Here is a 22,056-nt window from a genome sequence, read left to right on the forward strand (position 1 = left end):
CTTCTAATAAAAAAATTGCCAAGGAAAGGATCTATGATAATACTCGGGGTAGTTCTCTACTGTTTGAGGAAAGGACGGGAGTACTGCGAACCAAGACATATCGGGCCAAATACGAAGGAGTAGACACAGTATGCAGTGCGTGTGGAGAGGAAGAAGAAACTGCCGAACACTTGATAATGTTCTGTAAAAAGCTTCACCTTATAGTTCAGGATGATGGCGGAGAGTTTTTCAAAGCACTGGGGTTTAGGGACCGGGAGGGCAAAATAGACTTTAAGCAAGTAGACTTAACTAGAAGGAGGTTACCTGATTGGTGGCTAAAGTCAAGGCACGAGTGAAAATTAAACTCTTCACTGCAAAGTACGAATCCTCAAACTCACTTTTTAAGGAAAAAAAATAAATATAGTTTTGGGTTCATTAAGTATTACGGCTTGGTGGCGCTAGCCACTGCCCGATCTAAAGGGTACAGCCATATCCATCCATCCATCTATCCAGCACGGCAGCAGGGGCCCTACGGGAGTGTCTGCTCTTTACGTATGTTTCTTCTACGGTGTCCCTTTAATACAGGCGCACCAACTGCGCGTGGACGTGTCTATCGCGCTGCCGATTTCGTCGCGTGTTCTTATCGGGCGGACACATTACGCGAAAGCCAGCGCGCGCTCTGTCGATGTTGGATTTCCTCCGCGCTGCGACCCAGCCTGCTACATACGCGTTTCTTTTTTATCGCTTCTTTTATTATTCCCGTCTATGCCGTGACGCACGCACGCTATACGCGAAGCATGCGCGAATTTGTCATGCTGCACGTTTCCAGGTGGGCAGAGGAATTCCGGGCGAGCTCATATAATGTAACACTGTGTGCAGCAGCTCTTCTGCGAAGCGGGGTGATTCGCAGAATTGTGTGTCGCTCGCTGGTTGTCCGGTCGCATCATAAAGCTCGTCGTCATCGCCTTTCGCGAGAAGTGGTCGTTGCGTATGCGCTTTTTTTTTTCGTCTTTTGCTTCCGATCATACATCCCGGATGCGTCTTAGGGGTATACTGTCAAAACTCTTGCACAGAGAAAACAAATTGAGTGGTTATTTGGTGGGCCGGGTTGGTAAAGAAATTCCTTGAAAACACTTTTAGCCCGTTGATTGTTGCACGAGGGTACCGCTGCAGTCGCTTGACTTCGGGACCCTCGTCTGCATATTTTAACTGTGAAATTTGATTGATTGCTTTATTGATTGATTGATTTGTGGGGTTTAACGTCCCAAAACCACCATATGATTATGAGAGACGCCGTAGTGGAGGGCTCCGGAAATTTCGACCACCTGGGGTTCTTTAACGTGCACCCAAATCTGAGCGCACGGGCCTATGACATTTCCGCCTCCATCGGAAATGCAGCCGCCGCAGCCGGGATTCGATCCCGCGACCTGCGGGTCAGCAGCCGAGTACCTTAGCCACTAGACCACCGCGGCGGGGCCCGATCATACAGCCCGGATGCGTTTTAGGCGTATTGTCGAAACTCTTGCACGAAGAAAACAAACTGAGTGGTTATTTGGTGGGCCGGGTTGGTAAAGAAATTCCCTGAAAACACTTTTAGCCCGCTGATTGTTGTACCAGGGTCCCGTCCCGCTGCAGTCGCTTGACTTTCGGGACCCTCGTCTGCATATTTTAACTGTGAAATCTGTATTTTGAATGAATGAAAACTGAATAGTAACAATAAAGAAAACGTTGGCAGACTGTCAAATTATTCTATTTCGAAGGAGGTGAAAATGAGGCCCGTGCGCATAGATTAAGGTGTACGTTAATCGAATCCAGCTGGTCGGTATTTCCGGAGCCCTTCGCTATATACGGCGTCTCGTAATGAGATGGTGCTTTTGGCACTTTAAACACAACAACTTTTATTATTATTATTATTATTATTATTATTATTATTATTATTATTATTATTATTATTATTATTATTATTATTATTTTATCTACGCTTAAGCTGAAGTTTATGAGCCTATGTTAGGCTACATAACAGTTGCTGTGAAGTAGTCGAAAAGTAGGCATTTATGTAAGTATGTAAACTGATTAACCTGACGCACTTAGTCCCAGTAAAATAGGGGAAATTAATGCTAAAAATACCCACACGCTTAGATTTAGGCGCACGTGACAGGTCGAGATCAATCGGGAGGCACCGACTGCGGCGTCTCCCATCGAAAGACCACGTTAATTAATTATTGTTATTCTAAGCCGTATTTCTGTCCTACTAAGATATATTTGTCGTCTGGCTTTCATGCACCGTTTCCTGTCTTTGAAAATGGTGCGCTCTCGACTTCGTTATCAAAAATGTTGTGCCACGCTGATAGCTCGCGTGCCGTTTCTGACCTGTAATCACACGGTGATAACGCCAGGAAAAGCATGCGAGATTTAGATGGCGATTATTTTTTGTGGGACTTATACAGATGCCCCAAATGCGCGATGTCCCGTTTAGAGAGCCCGGTATGCCTGGCCTTGTCGGTTGCACGGGCCTTCCACAGGCTTGCTCACTCACACATATCCCCCTCCCCTCCGCCCACGCCACTCTTCCTCGCACTAGTTCTAAAAGCTCCGCCAAATCGAATCGTGAGTCTTTTTGGACAGAAAAGGAAATAGGTGTCAGTAAATCATGTGTCACCTTGCGCGATTACATGACGGTGTCCGCGCGACACTTTTTTTTTTAAGGTGCGTCGCAAGTGATTCAGAGCTTAAAATTTCTACGGGATTCGCTAACCGAAACTTCCCCTAGTATCTTTCGGTGTTGACTACACACCCCTATACACCACAGCCCCGCCGCGGTGGTCCAGTGGTTATGTATACTCGGCTGCTGACCCGCAGGTCGCGGGATCGAATCCCGGCTGCGGCGGCTGCATTTCCGATGGAGGCGGAAATGTTGATGTGTCGTTAAACACCACATATCAATCAATCAAATGTTGTAGGCCCGTGTACTCAGATTTGGGTGCACGTTGAAGAACACCAGGTGCACGGTCGAAATTTCCGGAGCCCTCCACTACGGCGTCTCTCATAATCATATGGTGGTTTTGAGACGTTAAACCCCACAAATCAATCAATCTATACATCACAAATGGAGGCGATCGGGGATCACGCTTGGAGGAAGGAAACAGCTCACTCCTTCCTCCGTGTGACAACGAAAATGTCGCGATACGGTTTTTTTTTTCGGGAAGCGGGGCGTACATACTGTGTGAGCTTGTAGCGTCGGAGCAGCACGGAAGCGTGGTCGACCCGGGAAATTAACGAGCTTACTCGTTCTTTCTGGGCGGGCATATAGATTGCTCCCGTCGCAGCGGTTGTATAGTTCACGTGCACGAAAGAAATGCCATATAGCGTATACGCGAAAAGCGTTTCTCCGACGTGAGTATGCACGCATCGCCGTACGCATTCATGAAATATCGATGGCCATTTCAATATTTTTTTTTTCATTCGGCCCGCTAGTCTTCATTGTTTTTCGGCCGTGGAGTGGGACGGATAAGAAAAGGTCTCTCGAGCTGCACTCCCTAATTCTTGGAAGTTTCTTTTTATTTTTTATTTATTTATTTATTCATTTATTTTCACCAAAAACAGATACAATGGTGAAAATGGGGAGACGGCAAAAAAGCCGCAGTTATTGCAGCTTGACTAAGCACCGTCCACCCTACGTCAGCAATGACAGGGTGAAAACGAAATACAATAAAATGAAAAAAAAACAAATATTATAAAGCAAGTTGGTGCCTGGGTGAGCGCATCTTCACCGACCATGGCCGCTGAGAAGCGGCGCGCATCCCTGTTTTGCAAGGGCTTGTTCTTCGTCGAAGCCTCTAACACATCTAACACCATGCTCTAGCGTACCCGCGCACTGCTGCTTTCCTTGTCGCGTATACACGCGACTTCCCCGTTTCGTTGGTTTCTCGCTGCATTTCCAAGAAACGTTGTTGCGAGGGGATGAGCGCCCTAACATTTTGGTGCTGCGTTCGTTCTATGCAGTTGCTGCTCGAGCCACGCTGAGGAGTGTTGTTAGAGAGCATTAAGAAATATATTCATACTGGAAATGGTGATTTATGAGCGTTGGTCGTCGGCTACCAATGTGTATTAGTCATGCGCACGCCACGGTTCCCAAAGAACTCGAGCAGGTGCACTGTGAAGCATTCACACTGTCTGGGACGTCATTCTGTCGGACAACAGCGATCGTCATCTGGCTTGTCTGCGTTTCCTCCTGTCTTGAAATACTCCCGCCAAGGTGGTCAAGGTGCTAGACTGCTGACGCAAAGGTCGCGACATCGGATCCCGGCCGCGCTTCGATAGAACGCTGTAGGTCGTGTACAGATTTAGGTTCACGTTAAAGAAGAAGCGCACAACACGAGTGCTTGTGTTGTGGGGTTCTTCCTTCTTACGTTGTCTGTTCCGGCGCTGCCAGTTCGCTGAACGAATGAATATGAATTGCCAACTATAGTCCATCTTTCGATCATTTTGCGACATAAAAGCCGTACAATTAGTGTCATTATAACTTCAAATATGCTTTCCCCTCGGAAATGCTGTGTCACGTGATAGTGCGCATGCGCTATTAGCGATGTGGAAGTCGAAAAAAACATGGAGCCGTCGTCGATCCCTCTTTTTTGGAGTTTCGAGGGCCGTGCACGGATTTCTGAAAATGTTATTCAGGGCTTCGGGTATTGCTGCAGCACAGCTTTGATTGCGATAGTAATTATATGGACAGTTTCTGCTGGTTCTGGCCGCCGTCGTCACACACACACACACACACACACACACACACACACATATATATATATATATATATATATATATATATTACGCCTGCGTTTTGTAGAGTTACGTGAGATCGGATGCTATAGCCTTGCTTCGTAAAACGTTCGACTATGTTGCTATCGCATTCATTGCTTCGCCCTTTTGGTGAAACTGGGATTTGTGTGTGCGTGTGTGTGTGTGTGTGTGTGTGTGTGTGTGTGTGTGTGTGTGTGTGTGTGTGTGTGTGTGTGTGTGTGTGTGTGCGCTTGTCTCGTTTAGACTATTGAGGTTTGGTGCGAAGATTAAGTTGTATTTGCTATTTTTTCTGTCTTTTTTGTCAAATCTTTATGCTGACGGAGAAGCGGACAGATTATATATAGGAGCCCGAAGTAATTGTTAAAGTAATGAATAATTTTCTAACAATTGCTCTGTTGAAGCAATTCATACATTACTAAATTACTAGACCAAAAAAGTAAATAATTACGCTAGTAATGGCTGCGAAATGTCATTTAATTACTGCGAAGTCTGGTTTATAAAACTTTTCTCCAGTACGTACATGTTTCTCCTACTATCTCAGACTTTTTCCCTGCATGTTAAGGCAAAAGACTTCTTCAATTACATTGCTTCTATTATCGACTTAGCCTGTGCCCGCTCTAATGAAATTTGTGCCGTACTCCTCTAAACATGTTCCGTCTATCATGATGACGACACATGTCATCGTTTTCATTTTATTTCATTTCTCGCGAGTGCGCTTCTGGTACCTACGAAAGTTGCATAAGTGGTGGTTAGCATATTCGCTCTATAAAAGCTAATCTCCAGCCGCCACATACATTGGTACGTCATGATTATCTCAGTCGGTGCTCTCACGTAGCAAAGTTGCGTCAACGGGGTCTGTTGGCGGCGCACCTAGCGACTCGTTGAGCTGTGCTGTTCGCGTTTACTGAGCCAGCGGTCGGTTCACAATATTGATCAGCAACCTAGGAACGGGTCAGTTTCTCACACCTGGAAGTGTGAGAGATCGCTATTGATGCACACCTCCTGGTGCCTTTAGTGCACGCTCTTCTGTCGCCATTAGGGTCACTCTTTTGCTCTGCGAGACCCGTGCACGCAGCTATAGCTGCACAGTAAGCTCTTCGCGTGGACGGTAGCAGTTAAGCGGTGATGCGCGATAACGGAGAGCTATATATGGAGAACGGCGAGGTCGCCGCTGGTACCACCATTACCGTCGATCAGGTGGGCCCAAGGGGGCGACGGGAAAAGGTGAGAGACGGAAACGACCTTAAGCGCGAGCCTCAGAGAGGGAGAGAGATAGCCGATGGCAAATTGGAACCGCGGTTCACATTTGACATTTCACGCGAGTGGGTTGCATTCGCTCGCGAGCCCTATACACCGCGTGTACGTACTTACGTATACCTCGACCTACTCGGCCCAAGCGATCAACCGGAAACTGTGTAAGGACCGCCACTGGTGCGCGTTCTCCGCCTTTGGCGATCCGATAAGCAGGCGGAATAACAACAACGAGGTCGTTTGGTCCCGTTCGCGTTTCTCGTTTGCTATCGGGAAGTAAAAGTGCGTCGGGGCTTCTACCACTACTACTACTACTACTACTACTACTACTACTACTACTACTACTACTACTACTACTACTACTACTACTACTACTACTACTGCTGCTACTACTCTTGCCAAATAAGTGTCTTGTTATTCCCGCGATCGAACAAGGCAGGCGCGCTGCCGCGCTCTTTTTTTCCCTCCTCCTGTTTCTCAAGGCACTTTTTGGTCAGGCGAGGCTGTTTGGTGGCCCGTCTGTTTACCTATGCACGTGCCTCGGGCGTTCCTTGCCCGGCTCGGCCTTGCAACTCGACGCGATTCTGCGCAGGCACACACGTGCTCTGCTGTCTGTTTTGTTGGTTGCTTTTCTCCGTATGAACGGAGGAGGTGGGGCAAAAGGCGGGAGGGTAAGGGGGGTGATAGAGCAGCAGCCTTGGCGACAGGTAAACAAACGCCGACGAGCGGACGCGGAAGCCCTCCCCCCGCCCCCCACTTCTCAGCTAGCCGATGTTGGGCGAAGAGGAAATGGGAAGCGTGTTGGAGTGTGCTGGATTGTCCGGCAGGGTCTTTGTGCGTGTTACGTGCGAAAGGGGAATGCGCATGATGTAATTGCCAGCCATGTTGTAATTTGCACTAAGTGTTTGTTGTTGTTACTGTTGTTTTTATGTTCTCATACTTCACACAAAACAATGGCCACTTGGTTATAACCTCGAGGTCACTGTTGTATACGAGTGTACAGACAAACATGCAATTACGTTTAATGGTAGATGGCACAACTTGAATTGCAAATAAGTGGCCTCTGCGGGACGCTTGCCCTCGAAGTGCCATGAGAGAATGTAATACAACAGGAGTGGTGGATGGTACTGTACCGACCTGTGGCCTCACTGTGGGTTCATCGGGGCATTATGGCATCACCTGTGACTCGCTTGATGTTGAACGAAAGCAGAAGTACGCTTTTCCTGCATGGAACAAAACTTAGCTAGAAATGCCATGGAATTTGTGACATATAAATATCAGAATTAGATTGGTGGATTGGGCAGTGTGATCTTGTTATTTCATTGTTGCGTTAGGATACCCCTGGGAGCTATGTCAAGCTCTAAACTCCTTGTGTCAGTCAGTCTTCTAGCATCACCACAGTATTAGTACTGGCTAAATATGATTGGTGTGTAAATTATGCTTTGATTAAAATTATTGGATAAAGATTATCGTTGTGTAGTTATGATTTGGTAAATTGTCAGTAAGCCCACACTCTCACTTGTTAGCTGCCCTGTTATGCCGATGTCCACTGCCTCTATAGCATAGAACTGTATGAACACGCTTCATTTTTTATTTATCACTTAGTGCCACGTTAAGTAGGTGTGTGTAATATTGGAAAAAAGAAAAAGAAGCTTCTTATTACCTAAGATGACTAGAAAGCAAAAGCCATCTCCTTCTTCTTCTCGGTCGACGTATTGATTCTCAACTGCGCCCTTCTGAAAGCTTTCTGCATCTAACGTGGCTTTGCACTGCCTCTGTTATTGGCCCACCTTTGACCAAGCCCAAGTGTGACGACGTCATGACTTGACGTTGCCATGATGACACCTCGAATTTCGACCATCTATGAGATAATACGAGAGCACCGTTATGTGATGACTTATTTCACCACTCATGTTACTGTCGTCATCACGTGATGCCAGTACCGAAGATCAATTTTCATATGTCATGGGGCATGTAATACTTTCACCACGCACTCTCTCACATGGTTCCCTTCTCACAAGGGAGGCCCCACAAACCTGAATGAGCTGGCCCACTCCTAGGCGCGAGGTCTCGCTATACGCGACCATGGAGAACTCCTCTGCCGACCTGTAGTTGTGGAGAACAGAGATCATACGATCACTTATAACGGAATCACACAGCACTTTTATCTTGGCAGGACAGACTTTGTCCTTCCTATCAAAAAGTTAAATTGAGGGCAGGCATTGACTGTCAGACTACTTCACACAGGTTCATATCCCAGCCCGGCTTTATTGCATAAAATTTATCCCGACATTTATTTCCGTGGCTCCTGCAGGCACTGCCAGGAATTTGCTAACCTAGACCACATGCTCCAGTTTTGCCTTTCGTTACTGGGCAGGAGCCGATGCAATTAAGACAAGTGGCTATCTGCTATCAAGAGACCCAATGTGTGGAATCAACTGTGGGTTGTCCCAGAGGGCCCACGATGCGGCAGTCAGGCTTGGGCCGACAGTCCCAACATGGGAGCGGCCCGCTGCGCATTGAGTCATGCACCTCAGGACCTACAATAATGTTTTGCGTTCATCCATTCATAAAGCAGTCTTCAGTACTTCCTGTGTAACAGTACATAATGTCTTGCACATAAAATAAATTCTCAATCAGCTCTAGCTTTCTCTAAGAGTCTGGTGCTTTACAAGGAAGTCTTCATTATTTGTTTTTGCCTTGCTAAACAAATGCACAGAGGGATTCGAGAATGGTAGTAGCTAAATCAGTGTTTTACATCTTGACTGTTTATGTTGGCACTTGAGGACGCAGAACCAATAGACCCAGGAAAGTCTGGCGACACTACATAGTCTTATGGCCAGAATTTTATAACATTATTAACAACACTTGAGTATCCATCAAAGGTACAGATATTATCATATTATAACTTCCAGAATTGCTTTCATAACATTTTGTTCTCCTATGGCAAAATTTGTGAACCTTTTGCTGGAAACTTGGAAATGCCAATTGATGTCTCCATATATGCGTGTTTTTTCAGTGCACATTCGTTTTAACCTAGATGAAAAACTAGCAGCCTTCCCTTTATAGTGGTCTCTGAAGTAGTAGCTGTTGCAGGCACGACTTGAAGTTGTGTACTCAAACGAATCTAAAGATTCAAGTTTTTTGGGAGTAATGAGCCTCTTAGAAAAATGTGTTTATTTGCCATGTTTTGTGCTTATATATGAATTTTTTATGCTTATATATGAATTTTTTATTCCTGCAATGCTACACACACCTTTTTTTACTGTACTGTTCAGATTTATGAGCTCAGTATGTTGTAATGTCAATACAACACAGTGCTTACAGTGCTTTTAATATTGCTCATCTCTTCAGTTATTTTTCTGCAACCAGTTGTAGCGTCAGTGCACATTAATGGAATCAGTATACTAGTGCCTATGTATTGGGTGTTGAATTCTGCTTATGGAGGCGTATTGAGTGAAATTGCTCTATCTGATGCCAATGGTAACGCTCTATCATTGTGTTACAGGCATAACAACGTTGATGAAGCGCAGCCCCAGCCAGCTAGCCTCCTCATATCCAGTCGGTCGTTACTCTAGGAATCCAAATCGCACGAGTGAGTTCTTCAGCATATTTGATCTTTTTTTTTTTTCAGCTCTGCAGGACTTTGGTGTTAATCCATTGTCTCCAAACTTCAGTGTGTGATTGAGAATACTGTGTTTGATCAGCACCACATACGTAAATAGCCATTGGATGAAAGCACCATGCAGGAGACAGTCTTAACTTGGTTTTTCTATAAGCAAAATATTTTTGCAGATGTAGATATCTTAAGACTTCTTCATGCTGGCTGACTATTTCTTATTGTAGTATTACAAAGGATTCCATTTTCTGTTTTAGCTTAGTCAACATACGGCAAGTTAATACTCTATCTCAAATTCGTTTCAGTATCTGCACGTTCAAATGCTTCTATTTTCTACTCCTGTCTGTGTCGCGATGCATCTATTTAGGGCGAGGAGTCAAACTTGCTACAAAATGCACCTTTTTTTATGATTTATAGCCACTGTTTGTTGAGCTAGTTGTTGCATTAAATAAGGTCAACCAGGATAGAACAATGAAAGTTGCACACTGGATAAAATAGCCCCAATTTCGAGCTGAATTTTACCTGGGCATGCAAGCATAATATGCTGTTATTTGTTATTTTGACTCTGGTGCGCTTTTATCATCATTTGGTTTTTACTATGCATGTACAGCATTCATGCATATTTGTGGAGATGAGCATCCTTGTGTAGTAATGCCACTAAATGTAGCTCTATGGCACATCTACATTGTAGCGGCTTAATTTCTAGTGCTGACGTATCGCATATTTCCAGAATATGTATGGGCTAGCATGTGTAGGTATGCAACCCAATCCCACAGACTGATGAGTGTGTGGTGTCTGATGGATCGGGTCAGCTTTCTTGACTGACTCAAGTGTTGGTGCTGCTTTCCTCGCAGCAAGCCTTTGAGGTAATCTGCCTTGGTCTGAAGCCAAGTGTTGGCGACACAGAGAAGGACTCTAGCTTGCCTGTGAGGAGGGCCACTGGCATCTCTCGGGGTGGTTAAATTTAGAGCACTGTGTCACGGAGCCAAAAGCTCTCGTCATGCTTGCTTAAATGCCCTTTGTCTAGTCCTGTGCATGCTTCTTGTCTTGTTGTGACTTTATATTTCCTTGTTGCTCCCACGCTTCTTGATGAAGGATTTTGATGACTCGGCAAAGCACTTGCTGTTTTGACTGGAGTGACGTACACTTGGCTCTGTGTTGGTGGTGTTGTGAGCATTGCAGATTGTGCAGAAGGCCAGGTGGTGTTGTTCCTCTATCGACCCCTCCGATACACTTTTTTTAAAGACAAATTGCTCTTTGTTGAGACTTACTGGACAACACGTGTCCAACACAAGAAAGCTGGCATTTGTGCAGTCACATCGGTCACCTGCTGCCAAGTTCCTTCTGTAAAGTACTTACTCATTTATGCTTGCCTATGGCATATGTTTCTTTAAGTTCAGGATGGTGACCTCGCATAGCAATGGGGCTGTGTAATAAATTCTAAAAAAATATTTTTTATATGTTGTTTTTTAAAAGAAGAAGTTTCAGCATTGTAATAAGAATGTTTCTCGGGGTCGCGTTTATGTATTCCGCCACATGTCGAAGATGTGTATGAGTTTTCACATCAATACTTCTCATGCAGACTAAGTTCGTCTTTCAAGTATGTCACTTTTACCTTATGATATTTTTGCTTTACAACCCAGCTGACATTTTGTGACACAGGCTCATATTAAAGACATCATTTTCCTAGCTTGCTCAAGCCATCAAGGTTACCCATCATTTATAGGTCAGCTTTTCCAAGACACTACAAACTGTCAAGACTATAGATGCCAGGTAATAATAATAATAATAATTGTTGTTTCTGGTGGCAGTGCTTAACATGTCAAAAACGATGATGTGATTATGAGAGATACCATAGTGAAGAGCTCCAGAAATTTCAACTACGTGGGGTCCTTGAACATGCATTTGAATTTAAGCACACAGCCCTCAGGCATTTTCGACTCTGTATTGATAATGCTGCTGCTGCTGCCGAAATTCAATCCCACGACCTATGGGTGAGCACTCGAGCACCATAACCACAGAATTCCTTGGTGGGTAGATGCGTGATAATCAGCTAACGCTACTGCCTCACTAACCTGGTATTCAGGTGGAAAGGACATTCCCTGCAAGTGTCCCGCTTGATATTTATCTTTCAAACATCATTATAGGGGTTGCACGACAGTTAAATATAGTGCACCCTTGTTAATGTCAACCCTCAAACAAGAAAGACCCACGGGGTAAACCCTGGGAGGCTTATACGGGATGAAACATGTAGCTTAAGTGAAAAGGTGCACCTTTATGCGTTTTTGAAAAACAAAATGCTATCATTTTCATTGAGTGGTTTAACCTGAGTTGCATATTAGCTAGAACTATGTCAGGTCCTATATCTACGAGTCCGACTTTGAAACTTAACTGGACTTGATGCACGTCTTTGTAGAGTTACACCGGGGTAACAAGACCACATTCTCATCTCTTTACCTTACCGCTGTCATTCATCACTCTTTCACCCTTCCTTAGTGTAGAGCAGCAGGCCTGAGCAAACTGTAGCTCAGGCTGACTTCTCTATCTTTCTGTCTAGGTATTCTCTCTCTCTCCAGAAACTTGGACTTTGCCAGATGCTAGCTGCTCAGGCGCATTTGCAATTTTTTTCTGTTTGATAGCACGATATCAATTTTCATATATAAAACTGAAGCCTGTATTCATGAAAAGCATAATGATCGCTATGTTATCAGACTGTGTGCCCTCCCTTGAGACATTTCTCGGTTTACACCTGACTTGTCAACTTCTATATTATTGAGTATGTATGAGTAACAGCTTCTCTAATGGCCATCAATAGCATTAATGGGATCATAATATCAAATGCCTAATAACTGCTGGCCTAAAGCAATGAACCACTGTCCGTGTATTGCAGTATGTGGCCACATAGAGGTGCGAAATCGGGTGAGCAGCCTGGTGGCACACCTGGGCAACTGCTCGGTGGTGGAAGGCTCTCTCATGGTCATGATGACACGTGCGGAAGATGATATCTGGGCGAATTTGAGTTTCCCCCACCTGACGGAGATCACGGGCTTCCTGTTCTTCTACCGAGCCATCGGACTCCAGTCGCTGGGACGACTCTTCCCAAACCTGGCTGTCATCCGGGGTAATCAGTTATTTCAGGTATGGATGCCACTACTTATCGTAATTTTTTATGTACACTCGTTCGCTCAATATTTTGCTCATGTGCATTGCAGTCTCTGTGAGACTTTATACAGGGGCTTGCACAAACTACGGGATAGTAGTTTGAGTACCAGCTCGTGCAACCTGGAGTAGAAGTCTTAATTGGGCAGTGAACAGCTTCGCAGTGCCATCTTATAATCCATGAAAGCCTATTTTGTGTTTTGAGTGAATGGATTGTAAAGTGTTACAAAATACATATTATCAGGGCCCAAGAAACTTGCTAAAGGATCTTTACAGCCTTCATGTATTTATAGTGACACAAATGTGAGCGAGTACTGTCATTTCAACTTCAAGTAACCTACTTTGCACTCTGCATAATAATAATCTTTCGTGTTCATGTAGCAACACTCTTATTTTGACAACAGTCTTATTTTGAGTGGCTTCAGGGAAGGTTTTTACAATGCACTATCTATACAAGTGGTGTTTCTGGTCGAAGGGGAATATACTTGAGTGATATGAAAATTTGAAAAAGAAAAAAGTAAACATTCATATTTTCTTTCGTATCCCTATCCCTTCAAGGTTGTGTACAGTAAGCAGAGTTCCTTAGATACGAATTCTGCTAAGACGAATCTGTTCACAAGGGGAGCAGTTTAAATAAATTTCGATGTTATCCTGTGGATTGAGTGAATTTCGCCTAGTGTCACTTAGTGTAAACTTCTGATAGGTTGAAGGGACACTGGTCCCATAGAAGTAGATGTACCCGTTTTAGTGCATATACAAGGCTGCTTGATTGTTACTGCATTGTAAGGCATTTGCATGGCATTATTTGTGAATGCTGAGTGGAAGAGTTGGTACTGTAAAAGCACCACATCTGGCCCCTTATGCCGTATTTACCTTAGGATTTTTCACAAGACTTATTTTATTGTTACGCAACCATGAGAATGATAATTCATATGTCATAATTTGGATCTGTCTAGTAATACTCATGCTTGTACCTTCAGGAGGTTTTTGCGATGTTAATTTATTACTTTTCAGAGTTTCAAGTTTTCATATGTTTTTAAATGCACAAAGATAGTAATAAGACTACACACAAGAATAATGACTGTAAGTTGTTGTATTTGTAACACAATGTTTTGCTTTAATACGACACTTTGCAAAGTCACAAAGTCATTTGTAGATTGGAGGAGAGAGCTAAGGGAAATATATATACTGTTTGGTTGCCTGAACCACCATACTTGAAGCCTCTATAGATATTGTTACTTCCATAGATACTAGCAGTTTGCACCGCTAACGACACCACTGTAAGGTAGATGAGTGTACAATATGTTGTAGTTTAAAGGCTAACCTACATTCCCTGTTTCTTTGGCTCTAGAACTATGCCCTGGTGGTGTTTGAAGTGGAGACGCTAGTTGAGTTGGGGCTGTCGCGGCTCACCGACATTCAACGAGGGGCGGTGCGCATTGAGAAGAACCCCAACCTGTGCCACGCAAACACGGTGGACTGGAACCGCATAGCTCCGCATGCGGCTGACGTCCATCACATTGTGGACAACCGGGACCCCTCGGAGTGTGCGCCCTGCCCCGAGCACTGCCCCTTGAGGGATGGCCGTGCAGGTGCTGGCAGCCGCCTCTGCTGGAACCGCGAACGCTGTCAGAAGGGTGTGTCCTGTTTTATTTGTGAAAGCCATTCAAGAGAGCCGGGCTTGTTGGGCCAGCTGCTATAGTCATAACATTACCTGAGGGCAGATTGACTCAAACGAGAAAAGTGAACAATGCAGAATTTTGCACTCAACTTCACATAAAAAACTCTAAATCCAGCACTTAAAGTAGCGCTAATTCTACTCAACTCTAGCACTAATTCTGCGGTTCTTATGCAAATTCATATTCAAGTCCTTATCTGAAATAATAATACTTATAACCATTTAAAGAACGCTCCGTGTCAAGCAGCTCTGCTGCTAAGCTCCTGCAGCATTCATTCTGGCAATTTTTTTTCTCTGTGCAAGCCTACATCGTTACAAAATCCTACCGTATCTAGGTACGAGAATCGAAGGCCGTCAGAGTTAGGCAGGGATGTAGCAAATCTTATAAATATTGTTCATGTTTTTTTCTGAGTTGTTGCTGCATTTCATTATGTTCAGCAACCAAGGAAGGCCACTGCAGTCACATCTCCCGCGATTTTCCCATTGCAGTGTGTCCTTTGGCTTGTGACCGAAACCACACGACCTGTGACAACGAGGCTGGCACACGCTGCTGCGACCCCAAGTGCCTTGGTGGCTGTGGTGCTGGCTCGGAAAGGGAACTCTCAGTCTGCACGGCCTGCTTACACTATACATACGAGAATGGCTGTGTCAACACCTGCCCACCAAATACCTATGTGGTTCGTATGCAGAGACTTTGTGCATTTGTTTCTTAGGCATATGCCGCTAACGTATCTCTGATGTGCAAAACAAGGATCTCTGCTACCGCTTCCGTTACATCTGGCATTGGGCACAATATATTTCCACATATATATAATGTTTCCTTCACTCCCTTTTTACCGCATTCTCAGTGCAGAGTAGCAGGCCAGAAGGCTCAAGTTCAAGTTAACCTGTTTATTTTCTGTAAAAGAATTTATTCCTCCTCCTAATATGTGCTACTAGCAGGTGATGTCATATGGTAATGCACTCTATGCTGGTGACATATTGCATTTAAAACGCACCTAACATGTCTCCTCTTATGTGCTAAAGAGCCTACAATGGTTTCCTCAGAGATTTGAGGAACTTGCACAAAAACCAGAACTCGCACAAAGCACATACTTACTCATTATTGTATAATTTAAACATCGCATAATTTCTCATCATTGTATCATTTCAACATAATGAAAACAATCTGCACATAAATGGTCAGCCAGGCTGACCTGTTAGTCATTTCATTGTAAGCTAGAAGTGTGAACTGTTGCACCATCTGTCCATGGTGCATCAGACTCGGTAACAGTAGTCTCCTAAGTAAAGTAGAAGTAACTAGTAATTAAAATTTTTTGTTTAAATTTCTGTTCGTTGATGTTTGCTTTGGCTGCAGTTCATGGGACGGCGCTGTGTAGATGAGGCGTACTGCAGACGGCAAGAAGCGACAGTAGAAGGCAGCATCCGGACCTTCATTCCCTTCAACGGTTCATGTACACTCGACTGCCCGCCCAACTATGTCCGCGAGGGCCAGACATGTCGCCAATGCCGTGGGATTTGTCCCAAAGGTAAACAGTATACTTCTCTTGCGTGCAGTGTATCCTAATGCTCATGTTCCTTCATGCTTGACTTTCTTTCAGGCAGAAGTTATTACTAGAGGTGCAAGTATCTCTCACTTCAGTTTTTAAACACTGTTCATGACACAGGAGGGCACACTGTTCGTAACCACTGCAGAAATTTCTGCCATCAGCAGCATCAACAGTATCAGCTCAGATATTTGGGGTGAAACAGACTGTTTCTTTTCAATGATAAAACGAGGGCATGTCTCTCATAAACATAAATAGCATATTACAGTGAAACATTTATTTGAAAAACTCGTGCTTGTGTGTGAACTTCCTAATATTACATGTTTTATTGTGGAAACAGCACTCTGTTCCGGTTATAATGTTCTCAATAAGCATTTGTAAACTTGTGTTTAAATATTGTCACGGGGGTGAGAGAATGAATGCAATAAATATATTTACAAAATACACAGGGAGAGTCAGAGGCAGCTGCAGCCAAGATGGAAGAATAGCAGCAATAAAAACATGAGCACGGTCGCTTTGATCATCTTCGTCGTCTATGATGCTCTTTCGTTGCCGATGTGTAACAATATAAATTCAGGCAATGGTGGCATAATTAAATGTGTTAGACTGTCACTCATTACTGATATAGTCAAGAGTATAGTATACTCTGTAAAGTACATAGCAAGCATTTCAGTTAGGGAAAGCAGGGTAAGCGCTGTCAGAACATCATTTTGATGAATTTTCATCAGACATCAAGAAATGCATTCAGTGTATTTGACAGTACGTAGTACCAATTTCTGTTATGTCAAGATTGACTGTATTGCATGATACTCTTGACGTTTCCTGATTGCTGGTTGGGATGATTGAATTGAATAGTGTTTATTTTATTTGCAAACAATGAACACCGTGTTTCCCGTTTGTTTCTGCCCTATTCACAGTGTGCTCGAGTTTTCTGGTTGACAGCATTTCATCTGCCCAGAAGCTCAAGGGGTGCACATACATTAACGGGTCACTGGTCATCCAGATTCGTGGAGGAGGTGAGCATATGAGAAAAGTCACGGGGCTGTATTTTCATCAGTCTGTTGGCTTATTTGTCTTCCAGCTTTATTGCAGTCGCATAAAAGTTATTGAAGGGGCCATGACAACCAATTTTTGATCATAATCTGTCTTCTTTGGGTAAATCCTTGTGCATTTACCAACAATCTTGCAAAAATTATGGTGTATTTGGTCAAGCACCTAATTTATAATTCAATATTGTTGTAAAGATGGAAGGGCCCTGAGAGTTGAACACTGTCAAAGTTGCAAGCCATGATGTATCGAACTGTTTGCTTTGCGATCGCTCACATTCCGGCAAATGATTTTGTTCCATGGTCAGCTACGCTTGCTTTCGAGCTATATAGGCTGTTTTCAGCTTGGCAATAAAATGGAACTACATATGCTTGCTGCGGCTGAAAATTCGGTAAAAGACGACATCTGGGCTTCGTGACGCACATGACGTCACCCATGCCTGGTCAAAATGGCGATCTCAAATGGTGGGCGGGGCTTAAAGCCAGTTATGTATAGGTCTGATTTTTCACTGCAAAATTCTTCTACTGTCGATTTTTCATATTTCGTATTTACTCACATAGTTTGGGCAGTCTTTTTTCACGATTTTTAGGGCTCCGAAGGGAAGGTGGAGCGCAATTTATGCGGGGATTTCGCGAACGCATGCGAAATAAAAAAATAATAAATTGAAACACAAACGAAGTGTACATGCTAATTTAACATAAATAGCATATACTTTAACCAGTCAGATTCGGTCATGCGCAGTCTAGTCAGAATCACTGATCCGAAAGGTTCGACTGAGAATCATCGTCGTGGCCACGTCAACACCCTCGCCCTCCCAAAGCGCATCGTCCTCGGTTTTGTCAAGCGGATTTGAATGCCCCATATTCTGGAAGCTCCTCTCGATAATGTTGGGAGAAACTGGTTCTCTCGATACGGCGATACCAGATGAATTAAGCATTTGCACATAATTGAAAAGACCTCCTTCAGTGGCAGGAAACTTGTATGAGCAAGCATGCACTCTTCTGCTTTCTCTCGTACCGATCCCGTCGATCGTACTTGTCAAATAATTTGCGAATCGAAATATTTGACAAGTTGGAATTTGATTCATATTCGTATATTCTAGTATTTTCAGACCCCTAAGTTTCTCGTGCCATTGTTTTATGCAGGGAACATAATGAAGGAGCTGGAGACCAATTTGGATATGATAGAGGAGATCAGAGACTACCTCAAGGTCACCCGATCAAACCAGCTCATCTCCCTGAACTTTCTGAAGAAGCTTCGGATCATCCACGGCAAGGCACTTGACAGAACATAGTAAGCCACATATGTTGTCTCTCCCCTTTCTGTGGAGGCTGAGAGAGTTGTCAATCGCAGGGACCACATGAAGCAGCATGCTAGTTATTTGAGGCCCGCATGATTGTCAGCTCAAATGTGCCGCCCACAGTTGTGAAAAGGCCACGGCATGCTGTGGCACAATGAACAGGATGAAAATGTGTTGATTTGAACATGAAACTGATTCTGACTTCGATCGGCTTGTTTATGGAGTGAATTGGAATGTTTAGGAACAGGCTGTCAGCGTAATCAAAGAGTTGCAGGGTGTAGAATATTTGTTTTGCAAAAAGAAGATCAACTTTATCAAGTGATGAAAGTCACGAAAGTAAAAGGTTTCATTACAATTGAGTATATAAAGCCCTTAGTTTTTGTTGCTTAAATTTGTATCAAGCCATGTCGTACCTAAAATTTTGAGCGATCTGAATGTCAGGTTTTGTGTTCTGCTCATCCCCCAAGTTTGTCGTCTGTGCGCATGTACAGTTGAACCCCATTATAAGAGACACTGACGTGAGAAGACACTGGTTAGGTAATAAGAAGCACCATTATGCCCAAAATGGAAATTGGATTTGATCAAAAAACAAGGATCTCCTCGTATCAGGAACAAGAACTCCCAGGTGCATGTCTCTTTTAAAGGGGTTCAGCTGTATTGGGTTATTGTTTATTCAAGACTTTGCACCTTTAATCTCATTTCACCTAGTTACTCCCTCATCGTCCTGGACAACCAGAACCTGCAATTACTCTGGGATTGGTCAAGCCAGCCATCCAACCGCACGCTCACCCTGAACAATGGCAGGGTGTTCTTCCACATCAATCCCAAGCTGTGCATCAGTCGAATTGGGGAGCTGAAGAAGCACACAAACATCAAGGAGTGGAGCGACCATGACGTATCGCCGCACACCAACGGAGATCGGGCAGCATGTGAGTGCCCTTTATGCAAGAACTAAAAAAACGAGCACTCGAAAACATGCTCCACACAAATGCATGTACGAAAAGATGCACATGTGGTCGGATTTCGACTTAATGATGTCTCAAGCTTTTCTCATTTTCGTTTCTTGCTTCCATTGGAGTGCATTTTTCCCGCCTTCTAACGACATACTTTTGTGACGCAGTTTCCATGATACAATATGGCTTCTGATTTTGAAGAAGCAAAATAGGGAATTATATTCGATGGTTTTATGAGTCAAAACTATTTTAGTGGAGCAGATGCACAAGCGTGTAAGCGCCTTGAAAGAGGACGAAAGCCTCCCGTTCTGATTGCGCGAGAGTCTGTGCCGCTTTTGCCAGCCTTGTTGTACGGTCCTTTTTCGTTGCGACCTCGTCGCGACTTCGCCACTTTAATAAACCTCATCACACTATGGCAAGAATATTAAGCACACTGTAGTGGGAAACTGTGCAACACACTTCACAACCTAGCGGTCTTTTCTGTATGCCTAAAATGAAGTGCACAGATGTTTTAGCCTTTATTGAAGTGTGGTCACTATGGTTGAGAATCGGACAGTCATTTTTGAGCTTGGCAGCACAGTAGGATACCAATGCAGTACCCTGGCAGGTCGCACTAAGGGCGAATTTCGGCAAGTTATTATACCAAGTTCAAAATAGACAAAAAATAAATGTGGTGGAGATGGGCCATCGCGCTGTGCCGATGAAATCTTGGCCTTCCAGTGTGCTCTCAAAGCGCTATTGAGACAAGATCTTAGCAACCTGTCACAGGTGACTAGAGCCCGGTTCGTTAAAGCCTGCAGGACCTCTCAATATACTTATTTCTAACAATCCATCCTCCGTAGTGCCCCCTATGTAATTAAATCAATCATAGGTTGTCTTTATGTCCTGGATGTCTAGTAGTAGGTTGGCCGTTCATGTGCAGCGTCGCTGAGTTTTCATTTCGTGCTCAACAACAATGCCCTTTTTGCACTTGCTACAATGTCACACAATGCTAATGATCTTTGTCTGTTTCTAAACTGCTCTCATCTCTAATTTTCCCTATGTCGTCCATAAGGTCGCTTGTAATCTTTTCACGCATGCACCTGTGTAAAATATAGCCACATGGGAATCTTGAAGGTACGCGTCACACAATACGCTTAATTGTAAAACGAAAACTTCAGTGCAACAAAGTTTTCGATATAACAAAGTAGTTTTATTTTGCACATACGACTGTTATATCAGTGCTGTACCGCAGTTTCAAAACTACATGCATTTGAGTTTAAAACCTACCGCAGTGTCTGGTATCAGCAAGATTACGTGGTTGCTCGCAGTAGGCAAGGCTTGACTGATCTGATGCATGCGTCTTGAATGTTTTTTGGGACAGTATTGAAACCTGTAGTGTCTTGTAGTGCAGTCATGGATACTGCTACTGGTTCACTTACTATGCACATTGTTGGCCATTGCTTCTTGTCACAGGTGATGTTCACAAGATTAACGCCACGCTTAGCAAAGTGGGGAACAAGTTTGCTGTCATCAACTGGTCCTTGCAGTTTGAAGCAGTGATTTACGATAAGCGGTCTCTTCTTGGCTATGTGGTGTACTACCGGGAAGCGTAAGTGTTGAACAACGGTGCTTTTCGAACAGTGATAAATTGAGCGATGTTGCTAGAGCCAGCAGCAAGAAGAGTTTTTATTTGTCATTGGTGAGATGTACAATAGCCCCAGTAAAAGTGTTGCCTGCTCTGACAAAAGATGAGCCGTTCGTCAAAACATGGCCTCCAGCAGCGTGGTTTGTTCGGAATTGGAACTCGATTATTAAGATTTGGGTAATGTGACGGGCACTCATTATACAGAAGGAGGTCCCATGGTCAAAGCTTGTATTGGAGCCTCCTTAACCACTTTTCATCACCGCAAGTCTCTGTATTCCTGCGAGATTCTGTCTTGCTTGATGACAGGTCGCATAAGAAGTGGCAAACAATAGTTAAGGGGAGATGCTACTCGAAAAAGGTTTTTTTTTATTTCATAACCCAGCTCCTTGAAATTTTAGGTGTTAGTAAAGCTTGCAGTGCTGATTTCATAACTGCAATTATTTGTTTGATAGCTATAGTAGTTCCGGAGTTACTACAACTTTGATATCAAAATATAGTGTTTTTTGTGCACATAATAAAGCTTACTAAAAATTTTCACACAGAATTGCAAAATGGCTCATTCTGCTGCACTTGAGCAGTACAATACAGAAAAGTACCTCAAACAGAAAATTTATTTGCTACATTAAAAAAAAAAATTAAAAGTACTAAATGCATATTTTACATCTCTCTATCAGTGTATCAAGTTGTGTAACAAAAAATCTGTGATGTATAATGCAACCTAAAGTAGATACTTGTATTCTAGAGTGGCTGATTAAGCTCTGTGCAAAATTTCATCAAGATAGGACTATTTTATGCCTAAAAAAGATTGTGCACAAGATGAGAGAATTACCTCAAAATGGAAATCGAGAAAAATGCATTTGAATGTTGTAAATATGTTTACTCATGATTACACAGTGCGATTTGCACAAAACTTGGTGATATCATAGAAGGGACACAGCTAGAGCACCTAAAATTGTCCTGCTCCATATGTGGATCCTTCTCGCCGCTTGAGAAGGGAGTCATCAAGGCGCGCTTTCTTTGCCACGTTCCGCCGATGGGCCCTTGCCTCGGCTGTTTCACACGCAGACATTCTTTCGATTCTCCTCTGGTCGCGGGATTG

At 43.7% G+C, this 22,056-nt stretch overlaps 1 protein-coding gene across 4 annotated transcripts in view; it reads left to right on the forward strand.

Moving 5' to 3' along the window:
- Window positions 1–22,056, forward strand: part of LOC119188263 (insulin-like growth factor 1 receptor) — a 207,870-nt gene that overhangs the window by 139,183 nt on the left and 46,631 nt on the right. For all 4 annotated transcript variants that reach the window (XM_075895933.1, XM_075895940.1, XM_075895938.1 and 1 more), the window contains exons 3-11: window positions 9,536–9,622; window positions 12,537–12,784; window positions 14,157–14,442; window positions 14,973–15,160; window positions 15,841–16,012; window positions 16,948–17,046; window positions 18,223–18,370; window positions 19,086–19,306; window positions 20,786–20,921. In XM_075895933.1, coding sequence (XP_075752048.1) covers window positions 9,536–9,622; window positions 12,537–12,784; window positions 14,157–14,442; window positions 14,973–15,160; window positions 15,841–16,012; window positions 16,948–17,046; window positions 18,223–18,370; window positions 19,086–19,306; window positions 20,786–20,921 — 1,585 coding nt within the window. The remainder of the gene's footprint in view (window positions 1–9,535; window positions 9,623–12,536; window positions 12,785–14,156; window positions 14,443–14,972; window positions 15,161–15,840; window positions 16,013–16,947; window positions 17,047–18,222; window positions 18,371–19,085; window positions 19,307–20,785; window positions 20,922–22,056) is intronic.

This window comes from Rhipicephalus microplus, chromosome 1, assembly GCF_043290135.1.
Source record: "Rhipicephalus microplus isolate Deutch F79 chromosome 1, USDA_Rmic, whole genome shotgun sequence".
NCBI classification, from domain to species: domain Eukaryota; kingdom Metazoa; phylum Arthropoda; class Arachnida; order Ixodida; family Ixodidae; genus Rhipicephalus; species Rhipicephalus microplus.